This window comes from Nannobrachium achirus (assembly GCF_963921795.1).
Source record: "Nannobrachium achirus genome assembly, chromosome: 20".
In the NCBI taxonomy this organism is placed as follows: Eukaryota; Metazoa; Chordata; class Actinopteri; order Myctophiformes; family Myctophidae; genus Nannobrachium; species Nannobrachium achirus.
The window spans coordinates 41,747,723-41,762,781 of record NC_137827.1 but is presented as its reverse complement, the minus strand read 5'-3'; the positions used below and the strand labels follow the sequence as shown (position 1 = coordinate 41,762,781).

Genomic DNA, 15,059 nt, shown 5'->3' with positions numbered 1-15,059 from the left:
TTCGCGGAACAATTACGTCATTTGCATCATCCGTATACGTTGTGTATACGTTGGCCAATCACATTGCAGATCATACACACATGATACACTACCGGCCAATTACAGTGCATCTTGTGTCTTTTCAGGAAATAGCTTGCTTCAACAGCTTTGTTTACGCTGGTCTAGAATAGCGGGGCTGTTAAGGAGAACAATACTTCAGTTCTGGAAAGAAGCACCACAATTTTACAGAGTGTACCTCTTGGGTCATTCTTTAGAAAAATCACATTAGACACTTAATTTTCAAAATGTCCGCCAGTTTTAAAGATGGCCGCCTTTTCGGATATGTTTTACAGTACGCCAGCCAGTTAATATCGAATTTTCATAATATTAGAGTTGTTTTGTAGGTTTTAAAACATCCTGAGTTCATTTATTACACTTTTAAAGCAGCCAGAATAACCTTTCTGACTTTTGGTTGGGGTCTTTCCTCACCTGGGACCCCCCAGACAGACCCCTGAGCCTATTTCAGTAATCGCTCTGCTCCTGCACCAGAACAATGTTAAATTAGATCTGAAATATGCTCTGAAATAAAAAATGACTAGTAGCAAATAACAGAGGTCTTCCACGGGGGGTCCGGGACCCCTGGGGGGGTCCTCAGAGCTATTACAGGGGGCCTGCCAAATCTCGATGAGATCTTTTTTTTTTCTTTTTTTTTTTACATTTGAAACTTTGAATGTTTTTATGTATCCTGGTTTTATGTATTGTACTTTGATGGTTTATTAGTATTCTCAGTATTATTTATAATGTTTTTTGTGTTAAAACAGTTATGGTTGACAGCTGTTACTGCAGGGATTGCAATAATGAAGGTATTGCAACTTTTCACTTTGGGTGCAGAACAACATTTCCATTTATTGCACTGCACTCACACTGACAACACATACACACACACACACACACACACACACACACACACACACACACACACACACACACACACACACACACACACACACACACACACACACACACACACACACACATTTTAACCATTTATTTATGTCCACACAAAGGAGATGCATACAAGGACACAAATAGTATAGGTGCAGTAGAGTAACATTTACAAAATCATGGCATTATGTCTTCATGTTACAATAGCAAGGCACTTGGTACTCTACGGGTATAAGTAACAGCGTCTCCGCCATATGTGGCGGCTGCCGATTATAGCGGAGACGGAACAATACTTTGCCAGCCTTTTTGCCTCTTTTTTAGTGGCTTGGTCATCATCATCATCATCATCATCATCAAGTAGGCATTGACCCATGTCTTTTTGGTGATTCCAACAAATGTTCTTCCCCAGTCAACACCTGAAAAACGCAAAGGAACCCTTGACATTTGTAACATCAACTTGAACTCACTCGAATATATCAATTTCCTTTTTTTGTACCGGAGGCAAGGACTTGATAAGGAATCGGGGTATCAGCCTCTTCATGTGTTTGCACTTCCTCAAAATCATGTCCCTTGTTGAAGGTATCGTATTATGATGCCTACTTCGTCATGCCTGACAAATTGCCCTGAGCTTCCATCAACTGAAAAAATAGATGGAATTCAGAGAGTGGAGGGTATGTTCCAGTCAGGTTTCTTGCCATCCCTGCTGCAAAGGCAAAGCTCATCAAATGTGTTTGCAAAGCAGGTTACAAGGGACGGTGCAGCTGCTCAAACAATAACCTGCCTTGCACTCTCCTCCCTGCAAATGATATAGTGGAAACTGTCAACATTATTAGGGAGGACATGTATAGTAGTGAATTTCTTTGGGTACAATTGACCGTGAGCTCTTTAAGAGGATAGGGTGCGGGTTTTGGGGTGACGATAACAAAGAGGTGTGTGTGTTGTGTTGTCAGTGTTAGTGCAATGCAATAAATGGACATGTTAGACTGTGCGCCCAAAGTGAGAAGTTGCAATACCTTAATTCTTGCAATACCTGTGAACCTGTCTGTCTAACACACACATGTTATAAATAATACTGAGAATACTAATAAAAACAGTTTCAAATGTAAAAATATATATACATATTAAAAAAAAGGAACTTCCCCATCAAGATTCGGCAGGCCTCCTGTAGTAACTCTGAGGACCCCCTAGGGGTCCGGGACCCCTGTGGAAGACCCCTGGGTATTTGCTACTACTCATTTTTGCTTTCAGAGCCCAGTTACAACAACTTTAATGCTTCAGTTATGATCTAATTTAACATTGCTCTGGAGCAGGAGCAAAGCGACTACTCAGATAAGCTCAGGGGTCTGTTTGGGGGGTCCCAGGTGAGGAAAGACCCCAACCAAAAGTCAGAAAAGTTATTCTGGCTGCTTTAAAAGAGTAATAAATGAACTCACGATGTTTTAAAACCTACAAAACAACTCTAATATTATGAAAATTGGACATTAACTGGCTGGCGTACTGTTCAGAGGCAGCCATCTTGGAAACATGGCAGCCATTTTGATTTTTCAGTGTCTAACGTGTTTTATCATAGGAACAACCCCTAAGGAGTACTTGTGAAAAGTTTTAGGTTTCTTTCCACTTGTGAAGTATTTTAGTGCAAAAATGCATTTACCTGCCCCGCTAGAAGTCTAGCATGTAACTCCCCAACCGCTGCTCGTAGAGGGACATGAGAGACCTCGATGGATGCGTCTCGGCGAGGCGAGGCGGACGCGGTGGTCTGAAGGCCCGGTCCACGACGAAAAACGGCCGGAAAAAGCAGACGCGACCGCGGTTTGCTATACTGCTACAGACCACTAGTTGAGCAACTTACACAGTATAGCTTTAACGTTAAACCTCCATATTTGAACTGTAATTTTCGTAAATTAACTTTTTTGGGGACTTTTCTGCCTTTATTGATAGTATTATAGTGAAGATAGGACAGGAAACAGGGAGAGAGAGATGGGGAGTGACACGTAGCAAAGGCCGTCAGGATTGGGACTTGAACCCGCGACACGCCGCCAGGCCGCACTAGCCATATGCGCCTGGACCACTAGGCCAGCAGGTGCCCCAAATTAATGTCCTTCTTGATCGTACTACACTACAGTTTCACACAAAGCACCAAAAGCAGATCTTTGAGCTTGTTGATATGCAACTTTTGCTGTTTTTTTTATTTGAATCCTGAAAAGTAACTAAAATATGTGGTTCCGTATATCTCACTGCTTGTATTAACTGATGAAAAATGTGCCATGTTGTGCAGTAATATAGAAAAGTGTGATGCATCGCGATGCATCGTAGAATGGAATCGAATCGGTATCTGCTGAATCGTAATTGAATCGAATCGTAAACTACAGCACAACACACAGACACGCATACACCGAGTCACAGAAACACACCACAAACACACACACACACACAGCCCCGCGTGCACACAGACACAAAACCTGACACGTTGTTCCATTAAAGCCGTGCTACGTCGCTGTGTCTCAGTCTCCCATGGCGCGGCGGGGCCCAGTGTTTTATTCCCAGTGTCTTGGGATCAGATAGGAGCGGAGCGCCCGTTTGCCACGGCGTGAGCCAAATGTGTCATCTCGGAGCAGATAAGGTGACGGGCGCTCCTCGCATTATCTGAGCCCCCGCGAGATGCTGAGCTGGTAAAGAGGGGCGAGGGAATGAGAGAGAGGGAGGGAGGGAGGGAGGGAGAGAGAGAGAGAAAGAGAGAGAGAAATATCGTCGTTGTAGGGTGGAAACCTTGTATCTCCAAGTTTCAAATTTGTACGTTCTTTCGCAAAGTAAAGCCCTGCTTTATCATACAAGGCTGTCACGCAAAAGTAGTGAAAACAGCCGATCTACACGCACACAACGTGTGCTTGTAGATCTGCTGTTTTCACTAGTTTAGTTAATTTTTGAACGCTTCCAAGGTATAGCTTTGTCTGTCCCGTGCATGTCCCGTGTATGTCCAGTCCAGAATGAAGAATTTAGGATTGGTCAAGCTTCACATGACAATTTGGCTCTCCAGACAAAGTCATTCATTCATTCAGAACACATAGAATCTATAAATATAGAACTAAAGCACATAGAAAGTATAGATCTAGAACACAGAATGTATAGATCTAGAACACAGATTGCATAGCTCTAGAACACATAGAATAAAAATTCACCGCTTCACTTCGAACCGAGGTTCGATTTTTAACATGATAAATACAAAACGAACGTTCTTGGACAAGGTTTCCACCCGACAACGACGATATGTGAACAAGTGCAAAAGAGATAGAGAGCAATGAGATGCAACCGCAATAGCTCCTCGTGTGTCACAGTATGGCCAGTACAGGAGAGGTGGACGAGAGAATCAAAGTAAAGCCCTGCTTCATCATACAAGGCTGTCGCACAAAAGTAGTGAAAACAGCCGATCTACAAGCACACAACGCCTCGCGGTGCGAGGCGTTGTGTGCTTGTAGATCTGCTGTTTTCACTAGTTTAGTAAATTTTCAACATGATAAATACAAAACGAACGGTCTTGGACATACAAGGTTTCCACCCGACAACGACGATATGTGAATAAGTGCAAAAAGAGATAGAGAGCAATGAGATGCAACAGCAATAGCTCCTCGTGTGTCCACAGTATGGCCAGTACAGGAGAGGTGGACGAGAGAATCAGAGGAGAGGAGTTTAAGTTTGTAGTTGAGAAGAGAGAGAGAGAGCTGTGGGGAGGAGAGGAGAGGAGAGGAGAGTGTACTGAGGGGAGAAGAACAAAGATGGAGGAGTACAGCCTCCCAGAGGGGAAGTAGACCTGGCAGCAGCAGGATCCACTTGGTGGGAACTGGAGCCTGAAGCGTCCAGGATGCCTCCCTGACTGTCTCCCTGCCTTCTACCCACTCCCATGTCCTGCTGCGGGGCCACGCAGACAGACAGGCAGGCAGAGAGACAGACTAGGGATGGGACGATATGAACATTTCATATCCCAAAGAAAGTGTGATTTACGAAGTCCGTTATACCTGGGTGGAACATTTGCCAAAAATAGCAGATCTACAAGCTCACAACGCGTTGCGCTGCAACGTGTTGTGAGCTTGTAGATCGGCTATTTTTTGGCAAAGCCATTTGATAGAGAGTGAAAAAAAGACTGTGTCAAGGACGTATATTATAAGTACCTTTTACCAATTATAGAGGGTTTAAGTGGTACCGGATCTGCAGCTCGGCAAATAAAAGGTGAATTGATCCCAGTAAGTGCACGACGGAGGACGATATCTCGATAAATGAAATCTCCACGATACGATTATCGTGAGCGTTTTTCTATCACGATAAACGATAATATCGTCCATCCCTAAGACAGACAGACATACAGATAGATGGACAGGCAGGCAGGCAGGCAGGCAGGCAGAGAGACAGACAGTCAGGCAGGCAGGCAGGCAGGCAGGCAGGCAGGCAGAGAGACAGGCAGAGAGACAGACAGTCAGGCAGGCAGGCAGGCAGGCAGGCAGGCAGAGAGACCGACAGACAGACAGTCAGGCAGGCTCGCAGAGAGACAGACAGACAGACAGACAGACAGACAGACAGGATGCTCGCAGGGCAGGATGGGAAGACGGGGGAAGGAGAAACTTCAGAGAGCTTCTCCTGCCTCTTTCATCTCGACACCTCAGCTCACCTCACAGTACACCCTGTTCCTTTACACTGTCAGTCTGTCTGTCTGTCTGTCTGTCGGTTGGATGGCTGCATACTGTATGTATGTATGTACGTTAATGCAGGGGTCTTCAACAGGGGGTCCGGGACCCCGAGGGTGTGCTCAGAGTTACTTCAAGGGGGCCACCAAATCTTTGTGTGAGAGGATCATTATATTCAATGAACAACTTGAACCCTCGCATCCTTAGGCGCTCTACAGACGGACAGCGGTTGCCGCCGGGGCTCCCGCTTGGATCTGCGAGGAACACGCCGCGGTGATACACAAACACACTCGCTCTTTGAGTAAACGCTGCGCGGTATTTCACAAAGATGAACACAATCCATCTCTCACCGCCCGCGTACGCATGCACAAACGAGCACGCTCGCGGGGATTTTCACGGGACTGCGCCCGCTCGCCTCGCCGCCTCTAAACTTCGCTGCGCGGACGAAATAGCCGCCCGCCTCTCATTGAAAATGAATTACTAGCAGGCGGTGACCGCGTACCGTCTGGAATCCCCTTTATTCTAAGGAGAACTTTATCCAACAATAGCAGCTCTACAGGCTCTCAACGCCTCGCGTTTTGTTGGCAAATAGGTTTGGTGTCGAGTGAAAAGGTCAATTGTGCTAAGTATCTGTGATTTAAGTGGTTAAATGTCATAGACTGATGACAGTGCTTTCATAAAATAGATGAAAATCTGCAACACAATTTTATACAGTATGTAGTGGGGGTCCCTGCTTTATCTCCCTCTCAGTTAAGGGGTCCTTGGCCTGAAAACGTTGAAGATCCCTGCATTAATGTATTTATGTACTGTACGTACGTACGTAGGTCAGTCTGCCTTTCTGTCCATCTGTATGTCACAGATTTTTACCCACAGTTGACATTACTAATGACCGTTTCAAAATCGTAGCTTGTCTGATTTTTTAAGAAGCATTGGTTTCCAGGTAGCCTACGTATTGGTTTCCAGTATGGTATGAAAATCAACTTGCATTTCATTGTTTGTCTGTCGGTGTTATCTTTGCATTTTAAATGCATTTTAAAGCGTGGATCAATTTGAAAAGTCAACAAACAGTCTCTGGAGAAAAGATTGATTTCCAAAGAAAAGTCCATAACTTATTAAGTCAACATTGACTCAATTATTCAGGAAAGCACAGCAACATTGTAATGAAAAAAATACATTATACACATAATGCTATTTAATGGAAAATGGTCTGTTAATGTATGCTGTAGCTGTACATATAGCTGAAGCTGTGAATAGACAATGACATGTATTTGTGACGTGTCATGCGGAGAAAACGGCAGATCTGCAAGCTCTCATGTCATTGTGATGAGCTTGTTTGCTATTTTTGAACATTTTCAGACATTTTCTGAAAATAGGGACACCAGGTTGCAAGTGGTTAACACAGAGAAAGGAGGCATAGAGCAGTGGTTTTCAGAGTGGGGTCCGGGGACCCCCAGGGGTCCTTGGAGGGGTTCCAGGGGGTCCCCAGTAAAAGTAGTTAACGTAGCATCACAATATATTTTAACCACTTCATCCATTTATAAGTTAGCTATTCAAAAATAGCAGATCTACAAGCTTGTACATTCCCTCACCGTCGGGGTGAAACGTTGTATCTCCAAATTTCACATTTGTAGGTTTTTTCGTAAAGTAAAGCCCTGCTTCACCATACAAGACTGTCGAACAAAACTAGTGAAAATAGCAGATCTTGTAGATCAGCTATTTTCACTATTTAAACATTTTTAAATGATGAATACGAAATGAACGGTTTTGGATATACAAGATTTCCAACTGACAACAACAATTTGGAACATCTTTGAAAATTCCTGAAATTGTTGAATAATTTAGATTTTTTTTCCCTTTGAACTCAAATCTTCTCTTCTTAGTGGCCCCTGGCACAAAACATGTTCAGGTTGGGAACCTGAGGCCAAACACATATCAATGTGGGGGTTCTTGGCAGTTCTAGAACCATCCACTGGTGTAGAGAAGAGATCGGTGGAGGCAGATGAAAACAGGACAGCATATGGAATGAGAGCAGCTGAAATGTCCAAAAGGGGCTTTGGTGAAAATATTGAAAAATAGCAGACCTCCAAGCTCACAACGCGTCGCAGTGGGACGCGTTGTGAGCTTGGAGGTCCGCTATTTTCGGTGCTTGATACCACACTAAACTAAGCATAATCAAGTGAATACTGGAGATGTGGCGTATCAGGCATGGATTTCTACACAGAGAGGGCAATTCTTTCAACATAAGATGCTGCATTCAAGTTCAGGAGAGTTTGGACAAGGCAATTCTGTTGAATGCTGTGAAAAGAATAGTACACGCACATCCGTGGCCCAGGTGCTAGACAAGCAGAATCATGAAGGAAGAAGTAGAGTCTGCACACTGGTTACGCTCCAAAAAAGTTTATTACTCGTCAACGTTTCGATCAATGGATCTTCATCAGGACAAAAGTCCTGATGAAGATCCATTGATCGAAACGTTGACGAGTAATAAACTTTTTTGGAGCGTAACCAATTCTGTTGAATGCTGCCTTCAGGTATGGCATGGAAAGGGGGCATTTCCTTCACCATAGTAAAAACTGCATTCATGGGGCACTTTTTACAGACGTATAAAAGGGCAGGGGCTCCTGCCCCCTGTGTCCTTTGTGTGCACGTGCCTGAATGAGAGAGACAGGCAGACAGACAGGCAGACAGAGAGAACGAGGGAGAGAGACAGAGGGGAGAGGTTGGTTTTATTTTAGGAGGCAGGTGGAAATAATGTGTTGTGGAATTAAACCACTGACCTATCACGCTCTGGCGTCGTCCGCCCGGCTTTGCCATGGCAACGGGGGCCAGGGGTGACGGGGGGGGGTCAGGGGAGGATTGGGTGGTCCGTAATGAAGGAGGCAGGGCACAGCCTCCTCCACGGTCCTATTAATTCGGGGTACCATGGAGTCCGGTTCCCCTTAATTGGACGGTGACATACGGTACAATGCAATATAATCCTCCCTCTCTCGCTCTCTTTTTCTGTCTCTATCTTTTTCTCTCTCTTTCTCTCATTCTCCCTCTTCTTTGTGATCTACTCTCTCTACCTTCCCTTCTGCTTCCATCCCAGTTCTCTCCGTACCTTAAAACCTGCCATTACAAACTGGTGCATCAGCACTGAGTTGATGATTTAAATTCTTGATTTAGGAATAACGCCTTCAGATGTAGCATCTCGTTTTGGAGGGGATCCTCGACACAATGATAGAGTAGAATACCCATTTTCAAAGAAAAATGAAACATAAGACAACAAAATAGAACAACCAAATCAACCAAACAATATCAAATGTGAGAAAACAAGTAAAGAAAAAATTGATGACCAAGTTAGTTAGGGACTTGGGAGTGAAGAATGATATCATCGTTGTCGGGTGGAAACCTCGTATCTCCAAGTTTCACATTTGTACGTTCTTTCGCAAAGCAAAGCCCTGCTTCATCATACAAGGCCGTCGCACAAAAGTAGTAAAAACAGCCGATCTACAAGCACACAACGCCTCGCGGTGCGAGGCGTTGTGTGCTTGTAGATCGTCTGTTTTCACTAGTTTAAACCATTTTTAAAATGATAATGCAAAACGAACGGTTTTGGACATACAAGCTTTTCACCCGACAACGACGATATATTTGTGTCACGTCGTAAAATATCAACAATTCTAACAGCAGTCTTCCAAATCATCATCTTACAAGTGCCCAAACACCTTCCAACTGGCAACGTTTCAAACCATGGAATATAAAGGTTACATTTACATACCCAAGGACAATGATATGCTCAAGGACACTTTGACAGTACTAACCCATCGGTAGCCGTGAATCAAACCAGGAACCTTCTAATTCCCAAGCGACCGCTCTACCTCCCAAGCCACTGGCGCTCTCATAAAGATATAAGATGATTAGTGTTCAGGGACGTGCTGGCCATTGGGAAAAGCGGGACAACTCCCGAACTGCCGGTCCAGGCCGGCCATTAGGAAAAAAATAAAATGTCAGCCTTCGTTCCATTTTGGGGGCTGGGCGGACAACAAAGTAAATCGTCACTGTCGGGCAGAAACCTTGTATCTCCAAGTTTCAAATTTCAAATTTGCCCTGCTTCATCATACAAGGCTGTCGCACAAATATAGTGAGAACAGCAGATCTACAAGCACCGCGAGGCGTTGTGTGCTTGTAGATTGGCTTGTGCTTGTAGATCGGCTGTTTTCACTATTCATTCACTATTATTCATTTTTTAAATGGTTTTGGACATACAAGGTTTCCACCCGACAATGACGAAATATAACTCATGTAATTGGCCCACTGGCTTGTCACTTGTCATGATCTGAAAAGGCAAATCTTTGAGTAGCAGCAGCGCTATAGAGAGAGATCTCTCTCTATAGCACGCAATGAGGGCCTCTCCAACTCTTTTTCCCGTGCTGAATCAGGTGCCCAGCATGTCCCTGTTAGTGTTGGCTATTATGTGGAGATAGATTTTTAATTTTCACTAATATTTGACATTTTGGCCAATGTTTGATTTGTCATTTTAGAGGTATTAAAAAGTCCTTAAATTGTCACTTTAGAAATGTACACCCTCTATACACTTAAACTTTATGTTGGTTTGTTTACTGTTGAGTGAGAAAAAAATGCTGCACATTAAGTTAATCATGGGGACACCCCCCACCCCCTCCCCCGCTCCCAATCATTTGGAGACCCCCTTGGGTCTATGATATATCGGCTTCTCTGCATGGCCAAATGTATTTTTTATTTAATTTGTATTATTCTGTATATTACACAATAAAACGTAATGAACACTCTGGATTTTTACTATCACACACACACACACACACACACACACACACACACACACACACACACACACACACACACACACACACACACACACACACACACACACACACACATTGTGTTGTTGTCCGGGGTTGTGATTCATGCCACGTTGATCCCAAGTCCCAAATCTATCAGCTAATCCTCTGAGTCCCAGAGAGTTGCTGCATCATAAACACAGTTCTTGGTGTTCCTTGTTTTTTTTTTATTATTTGTTTTTTTCCTTTTTCTTCTTTTTCGTTTTTTTCTGGCTTTCGGTCGAGACACGGGGAGAATCCACCCCCGGGGACACTGTCGGATGGAATCAGCAATGAGGAGAGGAGAGGAGAGAGAGAGAGAGAGAGAGAGAGAGAGTGCAGTGCATAAAAAGAAGGCGAGGGGATATGAGAAGAGAAGAGTCAGAGAAAGGGATGTTAATGAAAGCAAGGGCAAGGTGGTAAACACACACACACACACACACAAGCGGAACACTTGTGTATGCGCATGTGTGTGTGTGTGCGCGCGCGCTTGCGCGCACGCCAAAGACAATTCACGCATGCTTGTTTCTAAAAACACAGCCCTTGAGGGGAAGCGGGGATCTCTTGGTGCGTTTGTGCCAGATGTAGATGAAAGCACTCCCACACACACACACACACACACACACACACACACACACACACACACACACACACACACACACACACACACACACACACACACACACACACACACACACACAGACGCATGCACACAAATGCGTACACGAGGGAAGAGAAGTGAGTGATGTTCTGGGTGCAGGCAGACTGGTATGAGACCATGGCCCAGTTTGTTCCAGAACACCGTACAGTTCTGTCTATTTTTGGGGGCAGGCTGGCTGGCTGGCTGGCAAGCAGGCTGTGGTCTAGTTCTGGGAACTGCTCATTGCCAACCACCCCCTGCACACACACACACACACACACACACACACACACACACACACACACACACACACACACACACACACACACACACACACACACACACTCACACACGCACACATGCACACACACCACCCTAACCCTAAACCCCCCCCCCCCCCCCAGTTCCCCTGTGGTGTCCACTCAAATCAGGCTCACACAGACACACACACACACACACACGGGCGCACACGTGCAGCCAGGCTCCGGATGCTTCCATTCCTCACAGCACACTAATTTGGATGTCCCCATAGTGACACGCAGACAAACACATGCGCAGATGCAAGCGCGCGCGCACACATACACGCACACCGGTCTAACAGCACAGAATCCAAGTGCAGACTGTGGTAGCGGGTATGGAGGGATAGGAGGGAGACGTGGAGAGAGAGAGAGAGAGAGAGAGAGAGAGAGACACAGCGAGGGAGGGGTTGGCAGAGGGATGCAGTTTGTCCTTGTGCTTGCTGCTGAGGACCTCTCCCTCCAACACCATGGTGCTTCTACTGCATCAATTCACTGTTGCAGATGGAGATGTCTCCGAACGTTATTAGCGCGTGCTTCTTTTTGCTGTTAAAATCATTACATCACTGCTGACGGGTGGAAACCTTGCATGTCCAAAACCGTTCTTTTAAAGGAATGCTAGAGTACTAGTCTAACATATGTGCTTTGAATTATGTGCTTTGAATTATGAGTTTGGGTTAGGTGGTGTGCACACTGTATATGAAGGATTGAATGTAGGAGTCTCAGAAGTAATGTTTGAGAACCCAGATGAATCAGTGATGTCAATCATCTCCAAATTTGGGCACTGTTTAGTATCAGTGATGTCAGCATGCGCCATGTGGGTATATCAGACAGACATTGGACAGACAGACAGACATTCAGTCATGTATGAAGGAGGATAAGTGAAAATAGCTGAAGTCAAGCTCACATCGCTTCGACGCGCTCTGAGCCTGTCGGTCGGCTATTTTCACTGCTTTTGTGCGACACCCTTGTATGACGGAGTATGGCATTCATTTATAAAAATAAATAGACATTTATCATTATTATCATTAAATAATTATCAGTGCTAACACTACTACAGTGTCTGAGGAACCAGAACAAAAGACATGTTTTTACGGTTCGTGACTCGCGTGCCGTACACAAAGACTTCACAATGAAAGAACACGGTGAACCTTGATTCAAGGTCCGCGCTGTTCCTCATTGTTGCGTCCGACTCAATGGTTCAATGGTTTCGAGGTCCTTGAGTCCTTCCAGGCATCTTCAATGGGCTCAAACGCGGAGCCCATCATCGCCTCCTTTTCTTAGAAAACAAATCAGGCACTTCCTCTGTCCTCCTTTGGAGTGCCGTAATGTATTCAGCTGCTGTTTAATTTGCCCGGCGCCGATCCTTAGAATATGAGTATAGTCTGCTGTCGGGTGCAAACCTCATATGTTCAAAACTGTTGCTTTTCAGAATTCAAAAACAGCAATATTAGCAGATCTACAAGCTTGTGGATCTGCTACTGTTGATGCTTTTGTGTGATGCTGTAGTATGTATGATCAAGTAGGGCGTTAATTTACACCCGGGGGTGTGCGATGAGGGATTGAATGTAGGAGACTCCAGAAGTAATGTTGGAGAACCCAGACCGGTGCCCGTTGAGCAGAATAGTCACCATTTGATGTCCAGTTGTGCAATACCTGTTGTATCCGTCTGGCTGGCTGGCTGGCTGGCACTCTTTTATGCCCATATATGGTGTTCCGTGTCCAGGCCAGTCTGTGATGTGATCTCCAAATTCGGGCATTGTAGTGATGTCATTTGGGCTTTGTTGATGTTGTTTGGGCATTGTTACCATGGTGGTGACACTGTTTACGGACAGACATTCGCTAAATTAATATTTGGATGGAGATAAGAGGTTTCTGCCCCGACAGCGACTATATTATGCTCAACTTTAAACACATTGATTGATTGACTGTCATTTAATCAGAAAACTCTCTCTCTCTTTTATTTCCCTTCTCTCCATCCATGCCTCAAACACACACACACACACACACACACACACACACACACACACACACACACACACACACACACACACGCACACACGCACGCACGCACTTCAGAGTCCCAACCTAGACGTTGACGAGAACGGTACGTTGGACCTGAGCATGAGCAAGCGTCTGGGCGGAGGCGGGGCGGTGCTCACCCCCCTGGAGCCCATGTCCCCCCAACGGCAGGCCGCCCTGCTGGGCTCCCGCTGCTACGGCATGGCGGACGCCGCCGACTGCTGGGACCTGCCCGTAGACTACACCAAGATCAAACGCATAGACGAGGACGATAAGGAGGTAGGAACCATAGGCTAGAGGTCACTCCCCCTCCCTAAAACGGGGGTTCCCAAACGTTTTTGTCTCAGCTAGGGCACCCCATGAATATATTTTTTAATCCGAGGCACCCTTACATTAAATTTTCACTCCCAGCACCTTATATTTATAGCATGTCGTCGTTGTCAGGTGGAAACCTTGTATGTCCAAAACCGATCGTTTTGTATTTATCATCTATAAAATGTACTAAACTAGTGAAAACAGCAGATCTACAAGCACACAACGCCTCGCGATGCGAGGCGTTGTGTGCTTGTAGATCGGCTGTTTTCACTAGTTTTGTGCGACGGTCTTGTATGATGAAGCAGGGCAAAAGACATGAGGAGACACGAGGTTTCTGCCCGACAGTGATTATGTTGCGAGGAAAACGTTGAGATAATAGCCATTTTGGTTAGAACTGACTGAATATAACTTTATACTTCAAGTTTAAAATGATACTAAATATTTTTTCAAGTGTCCAAATAAATTCCAAATATTATCAAATTATCTCGCGGCACCCCTGGACTGCCGTCACGGCACCCCAGGGTGCCCCGTCACCCACTTTGAAAACCCCTGCCCTAAAAGATGTGTGTTAAAAACTAAAATCGCTTATGAGTTATTGCGTGTTGTCCATTTATTTCAAGGCCGCTCAACAGTGCCACTTGGTCACCCAGCGGTATTGCAGTTGTTGAGGCCGTCCACGTACACACCGCATACGTACACACTTGGTCAAGTGTTGGAGCCCTGAGGCACCGCTCAAAAATCTATGATTTGCACACATCTTCAAGATCTTTCAGATCTACTTGTATATCTATTTTTGAATTGCCAAAGTATAAAATATGGTTAAAGTGGTTAAAATAATTTTGATGTAATTTTGTGTATTAACTAGGAATTATGCTGATCGGGTGTGACACAGATGTGACCACTCCAAACTGGATTTTCAGCCCACAAAGTTTTCCAGACCAAAGTCCCTGGGGTCAAGAGTAATATATTATATTATATTATATTATATTATATTATATTATATTATATTATATTATATTACTATGTTACTTTTATTTGTATATATTTTTTGCATATTCCATATTGGAACGATACTAAATATCCTTACAGGAGGATTAAAAAATCAACCAAACAGCAGAACTAAGCACATGTTTTGCCCCCGAACCAATTCCGATAACACCCTACAACAGCATGGATTGACAAGCGTCGCCGGCTCATAGACCATAAAACCAAAGTGAAAGCATTTTAACTCGGTCAGAAACGAAGACAAATCATGTTCATTGCAATAAGTAACTTACAGTAGATCAGTAATATGTTATAATAGTATTACTTTTTTGGCAGAGTAATACGTTGTTACTAAGTAATAACTTAC

The 15,059-nt window shown here is 44.6% G+C and overlaps 1 protein-coding gene across 1 annotated transcript in view; it reads left to right on the top strand.

Moving 5' to 3' along the window:
• Positions 1-15,059, top strand: part of myt1lb (myelin transcription factor 1-like, b) — a gene marked incomplete at both ends in the record, with an annotated part of 80,731 nt that overhangs the window by 42,109 nt on the left and 23,563 nt on the right. The window contains one exon of the mRNA XM_080751072.1: positions 13,451-13,672. Coding sequence (XP_080607198.1) covers positions 13,451-13,672 — 222 coding nt within the window. The remainder of the gene's footprint in view (positions 1-13,450; positions 13,673-15,059) is intronic.